Below are 25,376 nucleotides of genomic sequence, written 5' to 3' on the forward strand. Positions count from 1 at the left end.
AATTAAAATCATACAGCCTGCGGGGTGAAGGTTTTACACTGACCTGAGATGGGACATTTTTTGGTGGCTCAATCCGAATGGATGGGTCCCATTCTCCTGGGGGCAGCACTGTCACCTGGTCCAGGAACTCATCGATACCGGCCACCAGATCGTTGCGGTCCTTGGCTTTGTAAGCGACATCATGGAAAACCTGAGACCAACACACTTAGACTCACTCTCCCTCTTATGGAAGTCAATGAGTCCTGACTCACTAAGAACCGGCCAGAGAGAACAATGGAGACATTACATACAATCACTAATCACAATCTGAGTTCCGAGAATTTAACACAAATTAAGAGAACTGATCTGAAGTACATGCAACTATATGAGAATATTTTGAATTTAGAGGTTTTTTAAATTGAAAAAGAATGTCAGTGGAGGCGCAAGGCTCCTACACTCTAAAATGTCCCTGATGTGGTGCCATGGCAAGGCATCAAGTGAGCAGATTTGGATGTCTGTGTTGATCGCTCGAGGCGACAACTCATTAGCAGGTGGATGACTCTGCTAGTCATTACAGGACAGATTTGCGTCATAATTCCAGCAAACACTTGGTGCTCCTCTTACCACCTCAAGTGTTTGGTGAGATCTGTGAAACGCTTGGGTCTGCTGCTCGGTGAGCACCGAAATGTGTTCTCACATGTCTGCTCGCGGCGTTCGCTCCGCTCGAATTTAACTCCGCGATGCGCCTCGCTGCTTTGAGATGCAGCTCCTCAGAAACAAACTTCAGCCGCTGCAAAACGCTCAGCTTAGCATGGAAGCGCCTCTGGCGGCTGCTGTGAAGAGACGGGCGCGGCTTACCTCGTCTGTCATCAGAGTTGCGATTGATCTACCGATCTCGTGGTACTGTGGCCCTTTCCCCAGTGGCCCCAGCAGAATGAACAGGAACCTTACAGGGACATAATCGACAGTCAACCCATTACAATCCATGGCTGTGATAAAGCACATTCCGTGTCTGCTTCAGTAGGTACCTGCTGTCAATTCAGTCATTCTTATTTTCATAAAAAAAAGATGAATTTGCCTTTGAAAAATGAAAAAATGAAATCTATGTGGGCATAAGATTGCTTGGGGAGCTCAAACGCAAACACAGAACATGTCTGATACAAAGGGAAGTGCTGTGAGTGCAGTGGATTAATTCACCAAGACCTGTCCTAGTCTCACTGACCAAATTGACAAAGAGCTAAGTAGCTATTAACCTTTAAAAAAGCTCATATGCAGAAAGGGCATTTCCAGAAGCACTTCCATCTTACAGTATCTGACTCATATAAGCAGCACATGTATGGACGTGAAATGTTTAATGGTAGATATGATCTGCTGAAAATACTAGGAGTGTGGGATGAGACACAAATGCATCGGAAAAAGAGGTCATTCAGTCATCAGTCCTTTTGAAATTGACATAAAAACACACCAATTTGAATGAGTTTTTGATGGGAACCATTTAACTTTTCATATGATGTGAACCTTTCCAGGGATACACTTTTGTGAACCTTTAATTTTGTTCATCCGCCTCTTTATATAAAACATTGCTTATTTTCTCATACTGCATTCTTTAGCGACTATTTCAAGGTATGCCCTTTTATATGTCATAGTATTTCCAGTTTCATTACCAATGGACACTCATTTCAGTTTAAAGCTTGTCTTTTTGCATTGATAGTAAAGTGATGCTATTTTCAGTCTCACACCCATTTGGTTGATCAGGCAGTTATACTGTACTTGTTCACTTGGTAGCAACTGTATAATGAGCACAGGTTCTTCTCCCCTGGAGTGTACAGGGTCTGAAGGGTGATCTTATCTGGACTGTACAGGGCCTGAGGGGTGAGCTCATCTGGAGTGTACAGGGTCTGAGGGGTGAGCTCATCCTGAGTGTACTGGGTCTGAGGGGTGAGCTCATCTGGAGTGTACATGGTCTGGGGGGTGAGATTATCTGGAGTGTACAGAGTCTGAGGGGTGAGATTATCTGGAGTGTACAGGGTCTGAGGGGTGATATTATCTGGAGTGTACTGGGTCTGAGGGTGTAGCTCACTGAGTGTACAGGTCTGAGGGGTGAGATTATCTGGAGCGTACAGGGTCTGAGGGGTGAGCTCATCTGGAGTGTACAGGGTCTGAGGGGTGAGCTCATCTGGAGTGTACAGGGTCTGAGGGGTGAGATTATCTGGAGTGTACAGAGTCTGAGGGGTGAGATTATCTGGAGTGTACAGGGTCTGAGGGGTGATATTATCTGGAGTGTACTGGGTCTGAGGGGTGAGCTCATCTGGAGTGTACAGGGTCTGAGGGGTGAGATTATCTGGAGCGTACAGGGTCTGAGGGGTGAGCTCATCTGGAGTGTATAGGGTCTGAGGGGTGAGATTATCCGGAGTGTACAGGGTCTGAGGGGTGAGATTATCTGGACTGTACAAGGTCTGAGGGGTGAGATTATCTGGAGTGTACAGGGTCTGAGGGGTGAGCTCATCTGGACTGTACAGGGCCTGAAGGGTGAGCTCATCTGGAGTGTACTGGGTCTGAGGGGTGAGCTCATCTGGAGTGTACTGGGTCTGAGGGGTGAGCTCATCCTGAGTGTACTGGGTCTGAGGGGTGAGCTCATCTGGAGTGTACATGGTCTGGGGGGTGAGATTATCTGAAGTGTACAGGGTCTGAGGGGTGATATTATCTGGACTGTACAGGGTCTGAGGGGTGAGATTATCTGGAGTGTACAGGGTCTGAGGGGTGAGATTATCTGGAGCGTACAGGGTCTGAGGGGTGAGCTCATCCTGAGTGTACAGGGTATGAGGGGTGAGATTATCTGGAGTGTACAGGGTCTGAGGGGTGAGATTATCTGGACTGTACAGGGTCTGAGGGGTGAGATTATCTGGAGTGTACAGGGTCTGAGGGGTGAGATTATCTGGAGTGTACAGGGTCTGAGGGGTGAGATTATCTGGAGTGTACAGGGTCTGAGGGGTGAGATTATCTGGAGTGTACAGGGTCTGAGGGGTGAGCTCATCTGGAGTGTACTGGGTCTGAGGGGTGAGATTATCTGGAGTGTACAGGGTCTGAGGGGTGAGCTCATCTGGAGTGTACTGGGTCTGAGGGGTGAGCTCATCTGGAGTGTACAGGGCCTGAGGGGTGAGATTATGTGGAGTGTACTGGGTCTGAGGGGTGAGCTCATCTGGAGTGTACATGGACTGAGGGGTGAGATTATCTGGAGTGTACAGGGTCTGAGGGGTGAGATTATCTGGAGTGTACAGGGTCTGAGGGGTGAGCTCATCTGGAGTGCACAGGGTCTGAGGGGTGACATTATCTGGAGTGTACAGGGTCTGAGGGGTGAGATTATCTGGAGTGTACAGGGTCTGAGGGGTGAGATTATCTGGAGTGTACATGGTCTGAGGGGTGAGATTATCTGGAGTGTACAGGGTCTGAGGGGTGAGATTATCTGGAGTGTACAGGGTCTGAGGGGTGATATTATCTGGAGTGTACTGGGTCTGAGGGGTGAGCTCATCTGGAGTGTACAGGGTCTGAGGGGTGAGATTATCTGGAGCGTACAGGGTCTGAGGGGTGAGCTCATCTGGAGTGTACAGGGTCTGAGGGGTGAGCTCATCTGGAGTGTACAGGGTCTGAGGGGTGAGATTATCTGGAGTGTACAGGGTCTGAGGGGTGAGCTCATCTGGAGTGTACAGGGTCTGAGGGGTGAGATTATCTGGAGTGTACAGGGTCTGAGGGGTGAGATTATCTGGAGTGTACAGGGTCTGAGGGGTGAGCTCATCTGGAGTGACAGGGTCTGAGGGTGAGCATTATCTGGAGTGTACAGGGTCTGAGGGGTGAGATTATCTGGAGTGTACAGGGTCTGAGGGGTAGATTATCTGGCAGGTGACAGGTCTGAGGGTGAGTTATCTGGAGTGTACAGGGTCTGAGGGGTGAGATTATCTGGAGTGTACTGGGTCTGAGGGGTGAGATTATCTGGAGTGTACAGGGTCTAAAAGGTGAGCTCACCTGGTGGTGATGGGAACCTCCGCTAGTCCGTTCAGCAAGACTGCAGGTGAGAGGCGCACAAACGCCACCACGGGATGGTCCAGAAACTCCAGCTCTCCCACCAGGATGTTGGATGCTTCAGCACCCGGGGGAATCTTCTTCATGAAGTGCAGGTCTATCTATAGGGGCACATTGGGAAACACGTGTATTTCAGTTTTATGATGTCAGAAATGCGAGCAGAGTCCATGCGCAAGCTGCAGGCTGCATTTCCCAAAATGTCATTCTGTCCACCGTTGCACTGAAACATCTCCTAAATAAAGCGTTGGTGCAGATCAATATAACAATAATGCTGTTAATACTACTACTACTACTACTACTACTACTACTACTACTAATAATAATAATAATAAAAGTTTCTGAATGAATGGGTGACCTATAGAGAAAATAAATCTTATTTTTGTTACCTGTTGCTTTAAAAAAAAAAAAAAAATATATAAACAAATAAAAATCGGCTATTTAAACTGGAATCGGTTGATTTGGCTTCAAAAAATCGGCAACTGGAATTCACCACAAAAATTCATGATCGGTGCACCCCTACTTTCTACCATTTAAACTGAATCCATGTTTTGCAATCTCAAAATAAACAACCCCAGAACAGTAGCATAAACATGCTCAGGCAAATGATGTTGTCAAGATAGCCAGTGAACCTTAGGATGATGACAATTTCTTTCTTTATTTATGTGTATGTGGATTTAGTAATGTGAAAAGATGTGTATTTTTGTCTTAGCTGGATACAAGCCTAAATTATTGATTTATTATCTGTAATGCTTTTATTAAAAATTTGTAGTCAAAAACTTAGTGACTACAAAAACTACATAGTCTGTAGTTTTGAGTTAAACAGATTATTTAAGCAACAAAACAAAAATATTCTCCACTCCATTATGCTTCACAGATGCACTTGTGAAAGGCTCCACATTCAACTGAACCCATAAGAAATCTGTAGTAGCACACTCAATATGCCTCGTAATAACAACAACATAATGACAATAATAATAATATCACGTTCTCAAACAAAAATGTGAGCACAAAACCAAAACAAATCATTTTTAATGATAAGAAATCTACTATCAAAGGTAAGCAAGGGGCTACATACCAGCACTGCTGCTAAATACAGGTTGGAAAAAGTACAGTGTCTGGTGTGAGTTGCAGTGAAGTACAAGATGTGCTCAATGAAGCCATGTAAGCAAAGGAAGAAAAATACACGATCACTCTATTACTATTATCAATGATAATGAGTATCATTACTTGCGAAAAAGTGCATAGTTTATGAATAGCACCCATTTAGCACTTTTAGATGCTGCTGAGGACATGCTTAATTAAATGCAAAAAAAAAAAAAAAATTAAATAAAAAATGCTTATAAACACAGACTAGAGGAAATGCATTATGACCAATGTACTCCTTCAGAAAAAGGAATGTCCAGCAATCAGGGTGGGTCGGTTTGACTTATGTAAGAGGACTGAAACATTACTGAGTGTTACTTTTTGTAGTAGTGAGCAGCGTTTTTTCTGTTATGCACATTTAAGCAAGTCACTGTGTAATCATGCTAGGTATCATAAGACTGTGCATTTTATGATTAATTCTGCCATGATCTCTAATCAAAAGAAAGAACAGACTAAACAATTACTGCTGATTTGCTTATTTATATCCCAAAAACTGTATTTGCTATTGACAATAATAAGTTTTGACTTATTTTTATTTTAGTAGTCATAAAAATGAGCAGCCCTTTTAAAAATTAGGTAACAGTAATTTAAGAAACAATTCTAATGAAAAAATAGGTGTGAGGTATGGTAGAAACATTTCAGTTCCAAACAACCTTAATTTCCTATGCTTTTACACACTAGATGGTCTACTGTACATACACATATTTATTTAACAAACACTGAATGCATATCTTAGACAATCTGACATGTATAGAGATGTCGGCTCACTCTCTCTGCATTCACCAAACAGACTTGTGTGACCAATAGTCTACCCAATATATTCAGTGATCATGTGGGCATATTGGTGAAGCTACCAAATTAGTGAGCGTCTGCTTTTGAGCTACAAGGTGGTCAAGGTGGGTAAAAACAATTTGATGCCAAATTGGCACAGAGACAAATGTTTTTATTTACACAGCCCCTATTGTTCTGCCAAACCCATGTAGCACAAGGCCTTAAAATATGCACTTTCGCAAAATATTTCATTAATCAAGCATGGTCGAAATGAACATCTAATTGCTTTTTATAATTATCCTATAGCATATCCAAATGATTCTGGGCACGTGATGATATTGCAGCTCCTGATGTGTACGTTAATAACACATAACATAAAATGGAAATGAACATGAAATGCATTTTTGCAAATAATTTAAATAGTTATATAGGTTATGATGGAGCGTAAACTTGCAATTAAATATTTGAATAATCTCGCTTAAGAATTTACAAGCCAGGACAAACTTGCCACGAAAAAAGTTTCAGGGGGCCGGTGTTTGCATATGCTGTTTTTCATAATTTCATTTTTAATGTTAAAGAAATACTCGCCAGTTTTACTTTTTTATTTTGCAATCTGGAACTACTGTCACCCGGAACTACCGTACCAATGGTAACAGTTACACCACTGTAGGAGGGCTGGCCCCGCTTGGTACTTATTCCAAAGATATTTATACAGTCTCTCTGCTTATTCACTGTTTTGGTACTTATTCACTGTTCTGTGTGTTTTCTGGTCTCTTAAACTGTGAGCCTGAATGGAGAGTGGTGCTTCGCTACCAAGTTGTTTGTTTCGGCACTGTTTTTGTGGTTGAATAAAACGTTGATTCGTGAATTCAACTTTCGTCTCCGACCCGTGAGTGGTACATTACACCACAGACGGCTCAGAACTGAAAACGCTGGAGAGGATCCATTCAAGACAGAGAGAGTTTTTATGAAGAACTTTTGCATCCAAAACATGAAGGTCCATTCAAGCAGCAAGAGAGTTTTATTAAAGGGGAACGTTTGCATCACAATGCTGGCAGAGGATCCATTCAAGCAGGAGAGTTTTTATGAGAACTTTTGCTCCAAAACGCTGGAGAGGATCCATTCAAGACAGAGTGAGTTTTTATGAAGAACGTTTGCATCATGGCTAAAAAGAAGCGCAAATCACTGTCACAAAGTCGTGATGCCAAACGCAAGAGATTGGCGCGAGCTAGCGAATCTCCAGAGAAGTCGGGTAAGAATTCTGATTCACCATTTGCCGTTAGCATGCTAATAAACTACCTAGCTAACTTTCATGCTTCTTGCAGTCGGCGCTAATAAATTACCTAGCTAGCTTTCATGCCTTTTGTGGTCGGCGTGGTCTACATGGTGCTGATTCACCGTCTACTGTTCGCATGCTAACAAAGAACCGAGTTCGGCGGTCAATATATCATTAAAATATCCAGTGTTATTATCTATGCAATAAAAAAGGGGACACTTCCGGTTTCAAATATTTTGACCAATTTATTACTGCTGTACTGTAATAAATTATGGTACAGGCCAACTGTTAAAACTGGGTACTAAGTCACTTCGTAAACGTGTCAGAAAATCATAGTTTACAGTACCATGGTGACTGAAGCTATGGTAAACTTTGGAACACACAATAAAGAAAATGGTCAAACACACAATAAAGAAAATGATCAAACTGCAATGCTTCAATACAGTGTATTTAATTATCTATACGTACAAGACAGACAAGCAACACTACCGAGTTTTCCACAGCAGTTTTCTCTAAAACTAGCGCGAGCAAGTACTTAGTAGAAGAAGAAGAGTGATATGAAGCTGCTATAGCGAGCAGCCCCCTCTGTTGCCCAAAAAAAGTGCAATGGAGAGGCCTGGGGTACAGGGGCAAAAGTCTCAGGGCTCAGGGGAGGCTCAAGGACAATGGTTGCAATGCCCAAAGGGCGCTTTGTTCTAGTATATTTAATTGGTATGTATCCATATAGCTAACTAACGTCAGCTGCACTGGTTGTCTTGCATTAACTTTTTACATCTAAATCTCCAGAAACATGTACATGCATCAGCACATAAATGACCCATAATGGCTGCTATGGCATCACGGTGGTGCAGTGGGTAGCACTGTCGCCTCACAGCAAGAAGGCCATTCTGTGTGGAGTCTGCCTGTTCTCCCTGTGTCTGCGTGGGTTTCCTCTGGGTATTCCGGTTTCCTCCCACAGTCTGAAGACAGGTAAGCTAATTGGAGCCTCTAAATTGCCTGTAGGTGTGAGTGAATGGTGTGTGTGCCCTGTGATAGATTGGCGGCCTGCCCAGGGTACAATCCTGCCTCTCACCCAATGCACGCTGGAATAGGCTCCAGCACCCCCCACAACCCTACAGGATAAGCAGGTATATATAACAGATGGATGGATAATGGCTGCTTTCGTCTTCTCAGGTTAGCATATCAATGTACATGAAGTCGCATTCAACAGAGTCTTTTTGTTATTAAGTCAAAAGCAAAATTATGACTTGTTTCAATGGCACATATTTGGTAATTGCATCTTTTAACAGACTTCTGCATCTTACCAGTGTTGTTTTTCAGAAAAGCCCTACTCTTCCTCTTTCGAAAGGCCTAGAACAAAGTCATTTCCTTTATTCGGTTGGATGGATATTCAGGTACAAGCTGATAATATCTGTCCTATTTTTTAACTCCAAAAACCCCTAATCATGTTGCTGAACGGCTACCAATTTCAGCTGCCACATCAGCAATCCCAAAAACACATTGCAGCGTTCTAATACTGAGGGTTTTTAATTACAGAAGGCATTTAGATGTGAATAAGGCATGGCTGCTAAATATAGCACATCAAAAATTCTGTGAAAATAAATATTTCATGAGGCACTGTCATAGCAAGGTGGCATCACTTTAAAGTACAAGACATGACTAAAATTGTGTGACACATTTTGATTTAGCTTGGACCTACTTTTGTGAAAGGAGAAATATTTGTATTACATTTGTGAAATATTTAACTCATGATTATCCTTGCAAGCTCCCTCCAACAGTTATGTGAAGAACTAAGAGTTCAGGCTGTGGTTGCAATACTGAATCTCATAAAGCAGGAAGTCATGTACACCTCAGCTATCTGATCCTATTTGTATTCTGTCCCTGTCTGCACTGCGTCAAACAGTTTAAAGAAACAGCGGCACAATTCACTGGCACCACTGTACACCACAGAACAGGCATGACCGTGACCTTTACACAAGCCCGCCCTGCACATCAATGCATGTTGAATCACTACCACATGTCGACCACAGCCCGGCGAACCATGACCAAACTACTCCACAGACAGGATGCGGCCAGTGACCAGACCTTACTCTAAGCAGGCAGATTAAATTCCTTCTCGGTTTATGCACCGACCACAAGCCGACCGAAAGCTGACCACACACCATTGCGCACAAGCAGCACAACCACATAAATTTAATATTGACTGTGAATGTACTTTCACTCCCTGTATTTCTAACCACACACAATTACCACTACACCACTTAATAGCTCTAAATAAAACCAGATGGAAATATATATATATTAGACATTTTAAAAGGAAACGTTTTAACCCTCCTGTTATGTTGCGGGTCAAATTGACCCTTTTTAAAGTTTGAAAATCTAGGAAAAATACTTAAAATTATTTTTTCAGTATGAAACTTCTTCTACTGGCCTTAATTAGTGTAATCAACATTTTAAATGAAAATGGTTCATTTCATGTATTTGCAAACCCCCCCTGTATGGGGACTGACCCGGGAACATTTTTGCTGTACCTAAAAAATGAACAGAACAGGAGGGTTAAGGCATTGAAAAAAGGAATGTTGTGATATTAAAAATAAACTGTCAGGAGGCAGGAGACTAGCCAGTTCATTGTTGTGGACATAAATCATTGAAACCCAAAACATGAGCAGAAGCAGTGGGCACCACACTCTCCCCCAGTGCAGACAGCATTATTAATTTGCTCTATCTTGACCAATCAAAGGGTGAACCTACAGGACTACAGATCTAGGTCACAGAATTCCATATGGAGCTCAATGCGACAGCATATTATGTATTGTTCCAAAGTGTTTTAAGGCATTTCAGGACATCCTATTTGCTCCTTCTCAAACCCCCACCTTACCCCTCCTCTCTTGTTCCTCTCCCGCTTCTGCACCTCTCTGTCTCATAAAAATGACAAACTGGGAACTTCCACTGGTGTCAATGAGGTTATGACTCCATTACTTTTATTATCAACTACATTTGAATTTTTAAAAACATTTTATACCCACTTTCAGCCACCGCCCCTCTTTGAGGGACAATTTCAATACTATTTTCTATGGTTATTGTTTTACATATCCACTATTTTCCTGTTCATTGGTTTTCAATTTTCTAACCAGAGTCTGAATCATATTTTCGGATTGTTTGTCTCATTTACACATTTTTAAAAATGCAATTCTGTTCAATTTGCTTTTGATTTCATGCCTTTTCCATGGTTAAATAAATACTTATACAGACAACAAAGCATGCACCTGAATCTAGATGTTCTGATTACTTCTTCACTAACAGTAGAGCTCCTGCCCCCTCCAGTGCTTAAACAAGCTAGTTGTTTATGAATATGTAGGCTATGCAATCAGACATATCACTCACCCCAATTACATGTTAGCTTCAAACATACAGGTCTGATTGTCATTATAGCAGAGAAACTGCTGTGGCTAACCGCCTAACTGAAACAGAAGCCTGAGTAATAATTATTTTCAGAGTTATTTCTAGCTCACAAGGAAAGATTTTGCTTTTTAAAATACTTCATAGAGTTATGGTAAGGCAGACTGATCAATATATACACAAATATCAGAATAATTATGAATAATCTAATTTTAATTAATCCTCACTACACTAAATTCATCCTCCCTAAAATAAAATCAGTTTATTTATGTAAGGTGAAGTTTGGATTGAGATCAACTCCATTTCTAAAGTAATATTATAAGAGTGTACTAGTTAGAATACAATCCACCAGGAAGTTCACTTCCAGCTTCAAATCAAGATTACACGAAAAGGGTACAATTACAGATAAGCGTTTCTACCTATCGGATTATTTTAGGTCTTGGAGTACACTGTGTTCTAGGTCAGGTTATATGAGGTCATTTTTTATATACTTTATCCTTTATATACCTTGACTATTTAGAATCCAAGGTAAAATGAATAAAACCATCTCTTAAAACAATATTTTGAATACAGATTTCTGAAAACTCAGAGCTAAATACGTTTTTCTCACATTCAGCACCCAGACTGAATCCCTCTACCACATGGTGGCAGGCCACATCCTGCACAAATTTTATTTCGACTATTTAATTTGGCAGGCAGTCTTATCCAAAACCACTTACAAGGCCTTTGTGTACACAGTAAAGTGTATATTTAAATATATTTAAGTGGGATTTTTTTTCTACTTCTATATAAGTAGCTCTCAATATCTATAGTGTCAAAATGAAATTAAGTATTTAGATGTCTTCAGAATTATATTAAAAACAAAAACTTGAAAATGACTTAATTGATAGAAATTCACCCCCTTGACAACCTAAACTGGCCCTGTGTATTCCATTTTATTGACAGCTCATATTGCACACATTAACATGTCGATATTGAATCCACCTCTGTTAAATTCCATGTTTCACAACTGAAACGGCAGATCAGATCAGTCTGCCATAAAGACCAAGCAATTGTTTGTGGAAAATTGAGACGGAATTGTTAGTAGGCAAAAAGCTCTATAAGGTTATCAAAAGATTGGCAAAGCTTGGAACCTTCCTAGGAGCACTGTAACAATAAAAAAAAAAAATATGGCACAACCAAGACAATACCAAGATCAGGCCATCCCCCCAAACTGAGAAAACAGATGTAGAGGGCAACTGTCAGAGAAATTACCAAGAGGCCAGCTACAATATTGACAGAGTGAGTTACAGAGCTCATTGGCAAAAATGGGAAAAAGGTCCAGAGATCAACAATCTCTTCTGCACTTCACAGATTTGGTCTCTGTGTTACAAGACGGAAGTGCGACACAATTATGAATTCTATAGAAACAAATCAAATATGACTGTGTATAAATGAGATTCAGAACTCTAGTACCAGAGCACACAATGTGACATAAAAATGTGCAGCCATCTTCTCACCCCTAGATTAATATTAAATTGCTGTAGTGCACAGTCCATTAATGCAATATCATTATGTAACATTTCTTTTCTTTGAGCACAATGAATGAGCAAATTTGAAATCATCTTGCAGAGCCAACACAAAATAACACAATCTTACATAAAACATTTCGGTACATAATGTCACCAGAAAGGTGCCTATTCTTCATCCTGGCAGATAAAAGAAAGGGTCCTTCTGCTGATGTAACATCCTGTTTGAATGATATGAAACAAACCAAAATAAAATGAGTCAAGTTACAGCTGCCAAGGCTCTGAAGATCCCCTACTCTACACGGTCAAAACTGCTCAAAGAAGGGACATGGTCATGTTAAATATGAATGGGGACAATCAAGACTGGTTTGAGTACACCAATGAAGGTGAAAGAATGGGCTTTAACAAACAGAAACATTGCTATAACGTTGCAGCCACATCACATAATGATTGAGTGAAATGGCTCTTTATTCATCAGAACTAGCCATGACATATTTTGGCTACACATGCAAAATAACAAGCTGCCATGTAACTGATACATACAGCCTATGTTCACAGGCAGCATCATATTGTGCTTCATGTACCAGAAATACTCATTCCAAAAAAAATGTTTTTTTTTAATGACGTGGGTAAGATTGTTTCACTTTACAGTGCTAATAAAAGTATTTAATTGTAAGTTGTGTTTAAAAACAACCATGGTTTGTTTGCTGATAGGATGTTAATAGAATGTGTCTGTAATTAATTTATTAATTCATATCCTTAACACAAATTTGTTTGTTCTGTTCATTTCTATGCACTCCGCTTCCATTAATCCATATGTAAGCATTAAACTGTGACAGATGCTAGTCATACACGCCAGCAACATTGTATCTAGAGGCTTCATGGCAATGGGGTGCAATGTTCCATAATTCCTTCATTCAAGACCACAAGACATTATAATTCACCTATGGAAACACAGTTGGTTGCATGCACATGTAATATATTTGTTGGTATGTAGAATCACGTGCTGAAGGAGTTTGGTTTGTTTACCTCTCAGCTAAGAGGCCATTTAAGGACTGATTTACAATGATTACTCACAGCTACTTACAGTACTTACAGTAAGTATAAACCTATAGGCTACACTAAGCCGATTCATTCTTTAAGTAGCAACACCTCTAAATCTGTCCTTGCAAAGTTTATTTTCCTGTAAACTGCAGGTCATGCAAAGTCTTTCACACTCTTTCACAAGGCCATAAGTGTCATAAGATTTATAAGCATGCTAAATTGCATTTCAGGAGCATTGTGGATCTGGGCAAAATTATTTCCTGTGTAGGGACGGCAACAGTAGCCGTAGTGTATGGGGGGATTGTCCGGTACACCCTCAGAGGAAAACCATTAATCCCCCCACACAAAGCCATCGGATGCCAGCCCCTCCCCAGTTACCGAACCACCCCGCCCCCCTCCAGACCCTGGACCTTGGAAATAAGAAATAAGTTGTCCGCCACTGATCGCAACCTAGCGATGATGGCAGGGCCGTGCGCTCCCGTGTATCACCTTGCTGAAGTCCACTGCACTGTTCTCCCGGCTGACATCACCCTTCCCCTCAGTGGAGCAAGGCTGAGGTTGAGGGGGGATCATCTGACCTGGGTCAAACAGAAGAGTGGACACAGTTACTCACTAGTTCTGCTTCGACACCCAGCAATATAGGTTCTAGAAAGCATCACAGAAATGTTTTCAGTTTTTAATAAATTGCACTGCTTTTTGCGTTCATCATTTGAGAGATTCTTGTGATCAGGGTTAATGCATCCGGTCTCACAAATGGAATCATCTGCTCAGCAAGCTTGAAGCATGGCATACTGTATCTAAGACTGGCAACATGATCATGATCATGAGGATCATGAAGAGTAGACAGAGCATGTGATTGACAGGTAGAGGTAATGGGAGGTAGAGGCCTGCATCCTGACCTGAAACTCGAAGGAGCCCAAAGGTACAGTCTATGCTGTGGCTCTGTGATGCCAGATCACAACAGGCATGGGCAAGTGCTGACAATGCGAAAGTTTACAAACAGTAGCATAGCAACACTTTTACCAGCTGTTTACAATGATTGACAACAATGGCGCAAAGTTTCCATTTTTTTTTGTTGTTGTACTGTTATGCTCAACTAGCAAATAAAAGCAGTTGCATTTGACCACACAGAAGAGATAAACTTCACATAATGTTCGACAGAAGGAAAAACCGCAATTAAGCTAGCTGGCTAGCCTGTTCTGATCATTATGAATGTTACAATACAAATTAATCCACTATTTTACAAACTGAAGCAAACCGCTAGTGGGACTCCCTAACTGAAAAGCCAGAGGTCAATTCAACTTTAGCACAGTGGTAAGTGTGGCCACCTCTTAACCAGGAGACCTGAGTTTATGGCTCACCGTGATACACTATGCAAACACATACTGAAAGGAAGAGGAAGTCACTCCTATGCTGTTTGTTGTAAAGGGGCAAGTGACAAACTTAACGGCACATTTAACAAAAGAAAAAGCATGTTTAAAAAACCAGCATGAAAACTCAAATATGGTTTTAATTTACTAGTCGAGCATAACAGTACACTATAAAAACCAGAAGCCTTGCTTTGCACTATTATTGTCAATCGTAGTTATCAGCTGGTGGAAGTCCTGTTCCACCCCACTCTGTGATCGCAAGCACCCCCACTAGCAGCTTTCCTGTGGGAAACACTACATTATTTTCTATTGTGCTGCAAGGCATTGTTGACTTGTTATTGATTGGGCCCTTTCGTGTTCAGGCTAAAAATTTGGCTCGAGCTTGTCGGGCTGGTTTGTGTTGAGGCATAAAGAGCTTTAGCCCGATGCAGACCTCTAATGTGTGTGAGTACATTAGGGAACTTTACATGTGCATCCATTATGACTTCAGTGCCGCTGATCTCCAGGACAGATCAACACAAACATGAACAGCCAGACTGAGATCACAGGTCACAATGAAAAAGTAACAATGTGTAGTATAGTGGTTAGAGAGCTGGGCTTATAACCTGAATGTTGCAGGACTGATTTCCAGGTAGGAGTTCTAGGGTTGCCAGACATCAGGTTTTCGACCAGAATGTCCGGTTTTCAAATAATTTGTACTGGTCCAGTTTGTGGTCCTGACCGGACAATGTAATGTCTGGTCTGAGAAATTAATGGAATAAATTTTTCGGTAGTTTGAAATGAATTTGTCTGCCAGTGACTCCCTGGTTCAACAGAACATTCCCCTGTCTAATGTTTGAGGTTAACCCCCCAAGTCGTTCATGATTATGCTTCCAGCTCTGCACGTTGTCTGGTTTCGACAAATTATAAATCTGGCAACTGTAGGTAGGACTCTGCAGTTGTACCCCTGAGCAAGGCTACTGCATTGTTACATAATATCCAGCAGTATAAATGGATCCTATTTAACAATGCAATAGTTGTTGGATAGTAGAGTCTGTTAAATGGTGGTAATGTAATGTAGCAATAAGACCGTATGCAAATGCTAATTTCATTGTTTGATCCGAGCACAGGTAAGTACATGTAGCAACCGAAAGTCACTAAATAAATAGCACACTAACTGAGGTTGGGTTCATATGCTAGTTAACTTGAAGTCAGTTACGGTGCACCAGCTGGGAGATTGGGTGTTTCCAACAATTGAAATACCCATCTACTGCCCATGAATAAACACCAATTTCACAACCCCTTTAGATAAAGCATATGAGTGAAACTCTGGCAGCATCTTCAAATGCATGGTTTACTACTGTATTAGTCATTAGTCACTGACTACACCTACTGCTGCTTGTTAAAAATAGTTTTTGGACTAAGCACTATAGTGCAATTAATATGGTCATGGCTTAAAACTTACACAAATTCATTTATAAAATAAAAAATGATTTACTAAAAGGGTTTATGAGGTTTTTCATTTGACGGAACAAGCAGTTGAATCATAAAAACTTTGTAAAGAAAGTTGTACAACTTGCTTCCTAAACATAATTCCTGTGAAAGGTGTATAGGCTTTTCACTAGATAAGTAATTGAAGGCATGTCCATCAATATTTACCAATTACGGCAGTATAAAGATTTCTTTATAATAATAACAAATAATAATAAGCACCACGATAATTATCATCATTATCATCATCGTCGTCATTGCCATCATCATAATGCAAATATCCATAATTGTGAAATACGCATTAAAGCTGCCTGGGAAACTTCACCTGGAGGATAAATGCAAACAAAAATGCCTCGAGTCATTTTAATGTACTCATTCTGTAAATATAAAATGGAGTCAAATCGGGAGCTACAATGATGCAATCTGAGCCAATACCTGTGACCTGCAGTGTTCTCTGAGAGGCAGACACACACATGAACTGACTGAGTCTGTGGAAACAGACCTGGCACTGCCCTTTGGAGACCTGCTCTTTACCCCAACAACACGGACAGACACAAGGGCAAACGGGGAGAATACCGCTTTCACAAGTTATGTTCTAGGAAGGCATAGGAGATAAAGTCTGTCAAGGTTTCAGTTGCCTGCTTCAGGATCGTCTTCCTTGTCCAGGGGCTGGATATCGGAGATATCCACGGCACAGTGGGGGCTGGGACTGCCTGTCGGGGGTCTGTGGTGCGCTTTGGCAGGGGGGATGTGGGCGGTGGATGAGGGCGAGAGTGGAGTGGAGGTGGAGACGCAGCGAGGGCAACAGAGGGGCCACGGAACGCAGGACAAGACCTGCCCGTCTCCCCCAGACCCAGCTGCCTTAAATGAGCCCCACAGGGACGACATGAGGGCAGAACACAGAGGTGAGGCTCCTGACAGAGACACGCACACATGCATGCACACACACATGCACGCACGCACGTAGACACACACACACACACACACACATGCAGGCATGCATGCATACACACACACCCACACACACACCAAGAGAAGAAAGGGGAGAGACAAAGACCGAGACACTGAAAAGAAGGACAAATGCGGACAATGCACAGTATAATGAAAGAGTACACAGTAGTGCTATAATCTAAAGAGCCATTAGGAATCTTTCAGTCTTTCAGAGGAGGATATTGTCATATGGTTTGTAATATCCACAAACATATGCACACAAACACAACCACACGCATGCACACAAAATGCATTGGGTACACATAAATGCTATGATATAAGCTAGGAATAACTCATTAGCATTACTATGAGAAACAGCACTCTATATAATGGGTAACTATAATATCTCTTTTGGAAAAAAAATGCTAATCTGTTGAGTGAACATCAACACCACTCTACTCTGAAACCTAGGCTCTAGAACATCAAACACCTTGGCAACACACAGTATACAGGCAGCTGCACAGCCAATCACTGCTCACAGGCTAAAAGCACTCCTTCCAGGAACTGCTTTCTTCCTACACTGCTCTTGTGTTTTTTAATAAGAATAAACCCAGAGTGGAGCCAGTGGTTAGCGAGCTAGCCTTTTAATGGGAATGTACAGTCAATGGACAAGATGTAGATAAGATGCCCCAAAACCAGCTATTCATGTTTCCCTGGGCAAGGGCCTCTGGTGTAAACAGGGTAACTAAGACTGAAACATATCTGTAACCAGGGGCACTGTAAGACTGAAATACTTCTGTAACCAGGGGCACTGTAAGACTGAAATACTTCTGTAACCAGGAGCACTGTAAGACTGAAATACTTCTGTAACCAGGAGCACTGTAAGACTGAAATACTTATGTAACCAGGGGCACTGTAAGACTGAAATACTTCTGTAACCAGGAGCACTGTAAGACTGAAATACTTCTGTAACCAGGAGCACTGTAAGACTGAAATACTTCTGTAACCAGGAGCACTGTAAGACTGAAATACTTCTGTAACCAGGAGCACTGTAAGACTGAAATACTTCTGTAACCAGGAGCACTGTAAGACTGAAATACTTCTGTAACCAGGAGCACTGTAAGACTGAAATACTTCTGTAACCAGGAGCACTGTAAGACTGAAATACTTCTGTAACCAGGAGCACTGTAAGACTGAAATACTTCTGTAACCAGGAGCACTGTAAGACTGAAATACTTCTGTAACCAGGAGCACTATAATACTGAAATTCTTCTGTAACCAGGGGCACTGTAAGAGGGCCAGATTGGCTCACCGTTTTTGTCCATGGAGTGGGGCTCTGACTGTTTCTTGCCGATGTCAGCGAAGGAGCGCACAATGGGGATCCGATTGGCCAGCTTCTTCTGGTTCTGGTGGTGGTGCTGCTTGAGGAGCGCATCTCGGATCTTCTTCCGGACGTCCTCCTCCAACGGGCCTGAGGAGTCCTGCTGGTCCAGAATCATGTCTGAGGACAAGAGAACCAATTTTAAAATGAAAATATCCATATTGTTAGATTTGTGGACAGGTCACCAAGATGGTGCAGTACACAGTAACAACATCCTGAAAAGCCTAAGAACAATTTGGGAGCCAGCCACCACATTAATGAATGCCTCGCTATAATATAATGATGATAATCATTATTCATAAAGGATTTACCTTTCATGATAATGAAATCACATTTCAAATAAAATAAGAAAGAGAAGAAAAAAGAAAATAATGGAACAAATAATAGAAAACAAGGAGAAAAGGGAAATACTAGAAACAATAAATAAATAAATAACATTTATAAACGACTAATAAACTTACACTGTTCATTAAAAAGGAAGGATTATGGCTGTGCACTATCAACCGACAGAGATTAAAGTACAGAGAGGATGGCCCATGAGGCATTAACTGTATGTGTCTTTATTAATAACTGGTAATCGAAATTAGGAAATAAATCAAGCAAAACATGCACTGACAGTGGGATCTAAGTGGGTCATTGCTAATTTAATGAAAAGACTGGTCCGAGCTCCTTCAGCATGCTGTTTTATGAATGATGAAAAAAAAAGTCATTTAGTCATAGTTTTTTTCTGATTCATTATTTCATTGTATCAGGAACATTCTGAGGACAAAGGGGACCAGATTTAATGAGGCTGACATTCAGGCATCCTAGCACATACTCTATCACTACCGGAATATATGATAAAATGGATGGTAAATTAATTATAATTTCAGAGTAAGCTATATGTTTTCTGGGGAAATAATGTAGTCAGTGGCCATTAATATGAGCTTTTCATATTAATAAATCCTTAAATGTATATTCCAGTTGCACAAAAGCCACAGTCAAGGCTGGAAACAGCAGATCAGCTTAATTATAAAAATGCACAGTTTTTTCATCCATGTAATGGATAGAAAATCATGTTTTAGATTTTGAGATCAAGTACAGTAGAATTCGTTTTTCAAATGTTCTGTTCTTTTTTAGTCTTTCACATTTCAAACCTGTGCTGTATGTTCCAGTGCTTCAGCAAAAATGGACTTTCATACATCAGTTTTTTTTCATGTTTTAACTTTCCAGGAGCCATTAGTGTAAAAATAATGTTCTGGGGGCATCTTCTCTGCAGTGGTATTCTCAGTGGGGGTGTGCCTGATAGGACTGAATACATGTATCCACTTCGGAAGTCTTTACACTGGTAAATTTATTGTAATTTTAAAAACACATTCTCTTGTCATTTTCTGCAAAAACACACAAAATGGATATATGAGACGCTATATCTTCTTAACTGATATTCTGTAATAAATAATGGGCTATTGTGTAGCATATTTATGGGTATCTAATGATTACAAAAGCAATATGAAGTTAACAGGAAAATGGAGAGGCTTGATGACACTGTTAAAAGTACTGTTGTGACAAAGCTCAGAAACAGTAAGACCAAATCTTGCTCTTTCATTGTATTAGAACTTTTGCAGTAATCCCTCTCCACCTTAGCTAATGTGTGGTGAGCGTTCTGCCGCAAAATGGCTGCCGTGCATCTCTCAGGTGGGTGCTACACGTTGGTGGTGGGTGAGGTGAGTTCCTGGCCTGTGCCGAGTGTGCAGCAGGTATCGGTGGGTGTGGTTGCCGGAGGCCCTGCGGTCAGTACCTGCGATCTCCTCCAGCGAATTCGCTCTCATGTCCAGCAGCACGGTGCCGTTGAGGATGCAGCTGCGCAGCTCGAACAGGCTGTGCAGGGACAGCGTGGCCACGTAGGGCTTGCTCCAGCGCTCCCCGCCGTCCTCCACGTCCTCCTCGAACTTCAGCCACCTGCGCGTGGGATAACAGCGAGCGGTCAGCGCCGATGGAGCGCCCAGAGCCCGCCGCGGAACAGCACCGCCCTGAGGCGTTCCCTCCCGAGCTCTGAGACCAGCCGCTCAGATAGCAAACCCGCGAGTGAGAGAGATTACACACCGCCGGCACCTGTCGAGAAATACAGCGTTCCCCTACGGGAGCTTTTGAAATGGGCTTTTTCAGAGTGACAGCCGATGTGGCTAGTGGATGAGGAAATGCACCAGACGCTGAATTTTTACAAGCCACAAAATTCTTCTGACAAATGAAACATAAACATTGTACTAGTTTCATATTAGCGTTATTAGGTTTGGAGTCTCAGGTTTGTGAAAGGCCTGCTCAGAAGTCACTAAGGGAATGCTGTACAAATAAGTCTAAAGCGAGAGGGTGATCACTCTTAACCTGTGCCTGTTTTTTTTTTAAATGTTTTTTTGGCTTTTTCAGCTTTATTAGAACAGTGTAGAGAGGAAGAACTAGGAGGAGAGAGATGCGACAAAGGTTGGCGGTCGGACTTGAACCGCCGACATCACGGCTCACAATGAAAGCGCTCTATGGGCTACGCCACTGGAGGCCCCCGAACCTGTGCCTGTTTAAAAGCAAATCACAAACCATTTGGAGTCCCGTTTACACTTTGGCTTCCAAGCACTGCTCATGCAACACACTTTAATGGGGCTCTATTTAACCTTCACCCCAGTGGTTAGACAACCCTCCCTCTTTATCCAGTGTTAACTCTGTCAGGCGACAACAGCAGCAGCTGCTTTGGAGAAATCACAGTCATCACACTCTCTAAAAGGACGAAAATCAGATCATTAGCATTAAGTGCAATTTTCAATCTGCAGCACATGTTAACACGGCCTATAAGTAGTAAAAACAATGTCTCACGTACTGTAAATATATAAACAAGCAGAAAGGATGTTCATTGAACAGACTACAGTATCGGAGCACATAGCACATAGAGGCTTGATTTACTGAGACCAGAATGTGATTGCTGTGTTTCATGACTTTGCCACCATTAGCTTATGAATTCTAAGACAGGATTTTATTGACAGGGTAATCCAAATAGCGAACCAAAATAGTGTTAAGGCACAACAGCAGCCAAAAATCATTGGTTTATTAACACAGCTGTAGTGTTGTTCTGACCAGACCAGGCATCACAGGTGAGCTAACTCACAGTATGCATGATATGCATGCTAATATCCATGTGGACAAGTACATTCAGCCTCTTTTTTTTTAGCAGACAGGCCCACTCTCCTTTGGGATTTCTTGTTTTATTCAGACAGGCAGAACAGGTATGAGAGCTCACGGTAAGGATCGAACCCCTGTCCAGGTATAGGGAGACGCACACGGCTGCCTATGGACTGGACCACACGTCTCGCCAAAGCATGCTGTCCTTTTAAAGCAGCTGAATGAAGTGTAACTAACTGCAGGGGTAGCTGGCCGTCAATAAGCACAGGGGCCTTGGGGGCGGTGCGTGTGCTGCGCTACCTGGCGGTCTCCCTCCACTCCGCGTCCTCCCCTTCACGCAGACAGATCTCGTCCAGCTCGGTGAAGAGGTCGTGAGGGATGTGCTCTTCGTCATCGTCTTCGGTCCCCAAGAGGAACTGCACTCTTTGTGACGGGGTGTCTGTGGTACGCAGAAAAAGGTCATTGCTCAGAAATACTTTCGAGGAACTGTTTAAACAGTCAAAAAGGCACTGGGGCACACCATATTCTTTCAGTTATAGATGATTTTTAAAGGACACCTAGTGCTGTTTTTTTTTTATTTGTTCACCTTACAATTGTAACAGTTACCATGCTTATCAAACTACACTTTGAGATTAATGTTGATATTTTGTGGATGTATTTGAAAATGAAGAAAAATATTTAATTAAATGTATGAAGTATGAAGTCAGCTGCGATTAAAGTGCCATTGTATGAATGTTTGGCACTACACTGAGTATCCGCCCAAACAATTTCCCCACGTTCTGTGTTATTGTAGAACACTTGCAGAATCCATTTAATATGACGCAAACACAGTTGCTTGCATGTTTTCACACAAGTGAGTCAGAAACTTCCAGAACTGCGGTGCGATCAGCGCGAGGACACGCAGCTGAGGTCTCAGCTTCAGCTGGCGAGGAGTCGGCCGCGCAGCAGGAAGAAAACGAGCAGCGTGAATCACTGCTGGTGCTCCGCGGCCTTCTGGAACGCGCAAAGCACAACAGCACTGAACTGAATAAATAAATAAATGCCCCTCTTTTCTTAGCCGAACCGTGCCAACTCCCGCGTTGACGCTCGGTTTAAAAACACAGGGCTCAGTGCGACATGGGGGCCCGTCCTTACTGTAGCTGGGCGACTCGCGGCCGTCGTCCACGCCCGAATCACGTTCCCTGTCCCTCTTCCGGTGCCTGTGCCCGTGGTGCCGGTGTCTCCGGTGCGGCTTCCGGCCCAGGGGAACGTGCACGCCGATGTAGAGCGTCCGGTGACCTGCGGGTAAGCGGACGCACCATTAGCAAATGCGGCTCCAGCACTTCCTCCACGCTAAAGCTGAAAACAAACACATACATAAACGAGAATCGGCATAATCCGGATTTAAAACGTCAAGGTTACTCCAGGGACATTTAATTGAAAGCGGATACACCCCGGGCCACAAAGTGGATTGTCTTTGACATTAACGAGAAAGACATTTGTTAGAATGCTTAAGCTGATGTTGTTCCACTTTCATTAGTTGGCCCTATCTTTATCAAAGCGCTGCTGGGTGCTGAAATCACACGGACCTGGTTCCTGTTACTAATCCTCTTCAACATCTGGTGTCTTTCACCAGCAGCGAGAAAAAAATGGGACAATCACCTAAAAGCACCGAAGAACACTGACAGACCTTTATCTTGGCATGGGAAGGGTATTTTAAACATGGAACAGAGAAACCTTCGGTTGAGCTTGTATAATGAATCTGAATAATCTAGGGCATTGGTGCTGAAGCCGTATAAAAATCTTACTGCTTTTGTACTGTTATACAGTTTACCTACTTACCCATTTTTGAATCCTGATGATATAAGCAATAATGAGCTCAATTCTGTTCTGTTCACAAAAGTAAAATAACCAGATTCAATGTACCACAGATTAACAAAAGATGTAGCACATACGGTGATGCGAAAAAAAGTACACCCTCTTTCAGTTCTTTGATTTTACATATTAGGACACAGCTCACCCTCATCTAGTCCACACCAAGTCCGAACAGCAGACAAATCTTACCCCACGTGGCAACTAATATGTGACAGATTTTACTTTGTCTCATCATTTGTTCAACCAAAAATAACCCATCATGCAGAAGCCATGTGCAGAAGCAGGACGTGCTGTACGATCAGGATTTCACTATAATAGGCTCGGCTGTGTTCTGTGGCAGGGAAAAGTGACAGATGTCACATCCTTGTGAAGGATGTCACCTGGTAGCCTGTGTCTCACAGTGACAGAACAGGTGTGTTGATGTCCTTTCTCGCCCCCTCTCACCTGTGGGAGGAACACTGCTGATGGCACCATGCCTCTGAGACTCCAGCGACAAGCCAAGGGCTCTCCAAGCCACTAGCCTCCCCAGTGTAAGCAGCACAGCCACCAGTGTCAATCAGCTAGCTACTCAAAACCTCTGTCAGAGATACTGTACTAGAAGGTCTAACAGATTTCACTCCACAGCTGTAGCATTGAAAATTTCATTACTATTGTTCAGACCTGGGTCAAATACGTATTTGTTCTGGATTCTACGCTTTACCGATCGTGTCTGGTGCACTGGAACCAATGAAAAATTGTTAAAAAGTGCAAACCCCGCATTCTGGTCATATTGGCAGGCTCAGTTACAGCAGGCAAGATAAATAGAGCACAGATTCAAAGTATTTGAATCCAAAACAAATACGTATTTGACCCAGGTCTGCTATTGTTCAGTGCTGGTAGGCAGCTACAGTAATCTGCTAAATCTTCAATACTCCCAATGATTATGACTCTGATTACCCAAGATAAAATGCGATCCAAATCTAGTGCAGGAGTGAACCTAGTGTTCTAGCATAGCTTTCTTCCACCTTGAACGTGCGCTTCATTAAATGTAATGCCCAAATAATGAAGATATGCAATGAATTTTAAGCAATATTCTGACAAGTCTGAATTCAGGTTAGGAACCGGCCAGGCCTCGTCACGCTTTGGTGACATCTAAGCGCTTTTGGAATGAGCCGTCGCTCCCCAAAGGAACATGTAAGTGACACCGCGTGGCGCTATCCTGCGCGTAGATGAAGCGTGAGCTGCAGCAGAGCTGTCACACGCATGGCTGAGTCACCTGTCAGCGCGCATCACACAGCGCAGCCACAGAACCACCGCGCGGGCACTAGAATCCGCGCACGGGAAGGGGGGGTGACTCTGACATTGCATAACATGCAGAAAAGGGAAACCTCAAATCTCGCTTCTGCACTGTAATTAGCACTCACTCACACAATCACCTCACCTGGTGATTCAAATTCCTATCCCATAGACACCCTAGACTCCCCTGTAACAAACCAACAATGTTAATGTAATGGATGACAAAGGTTTCTTGCAAACACATCTTGGATTTTACTTCAATTATCAGGAACGCCAACAAATTTCACTGGAACGACTTCAATTTGTCTTCTTAACTGTTCTTCTGAATTATGTGCTCCAATTATTTTTCTCTTTCCTTAACTGACAGTAAAAAATGTTTCTCCAAGCATTTTCAGTGTACAATTTGCAATTAGCAATAATAATATAAAACTCAGTATGGCAGGATGAGAAAACGTTATGAACCAAACAAACCGAATGATGACTTTGAAGAAAACGAAAAGAAAAACGGGGCATGTTTCCCCCCGTTGCGTGAGCGTGGGCGGGAAGATTCTAAAATAGAACGTTTCTGGAGGTCGGTGTGGTGCTGACGTCACCACTCAGGGACCAGGAGCACCGTGCTCTCTCTCTCATCAAAGAGGCCTGCTCTCTCTCTCCCTCTCTCTCTCTCTTTATCTGAGTCCTTTGGTGAGACCGACACATCAATGCGGTTCTGCTCCTCCCCAGACCACATCTGTGAACCATCGCCTTGGTTTCCA

The 25,376-nt window shown here is 42.4% G+C and overlaps 1 protein-coding gene across 1 annotated transcript in view; it reads right to left on the reverse strand.

Moving 5' to 3' along the window:
* The window catches only part of LOC135251931 (sodium-driven chloride bicarbonate exchanger-like), a 94,696-nt gene that overhangs the window by 27,515 nt on the left and 41,805 nt on the right, over nucleotides 1-25,376 (reverse strand). The window contains exons 4-11 of the mRNA XM_064329814.1: nucleotides 22,627-22,770; nucleotides 21,793-21,931; nucleotides 20,126-20,286; nucleotides 18,280-18,468; nucleotides 13,687-13,775; nucleotides 4,000-4,157; nucleotides 838-925; nucleotides 44-190 (exon numbers count right to left, since the gene is read on the reverse strand). Coding sequence (XP_064185884.1) covers nucleotides 44-190; nucleotides 838-925; nucleotides 4,000-4,157; nucleotides 13,687-13,775; nucleotides 18,280-18,468; nucleotides 20,126-20,286; nucleotides 21,793-21,931; nucleotides 22,627-22,770 — 1,115 coding nt within the window. The remainder of the gene's footprint in view (nucleotides 1-43; nucleotides 191-837; nucleotides 926-3,999; nucleotides 4,158-13,686; nucleotides 13,776-18,279; nucleotides 18,469-20,125; nucleotides 20,287-21,792; nucleotides 21,932-22,626; nucleotides 22,771-25,376) is intronic.

The sequence above is a fragment of the Anguilla rostrata genome, chromosome 3 (genome assembly GCF_018555375.3).
Source record: "Anguilla rostrata isolate EN2019 chromosome 3, ASM1855537v3, whole genome shotgun sequence".
NCBI classification, from domain to species: domain Eukaryota; kingdom Metazoa; phylum Chordata; class Actinopteri; order Anguilliformes; family Anguillidae; genus Anguilla; species Anguilla rostrata.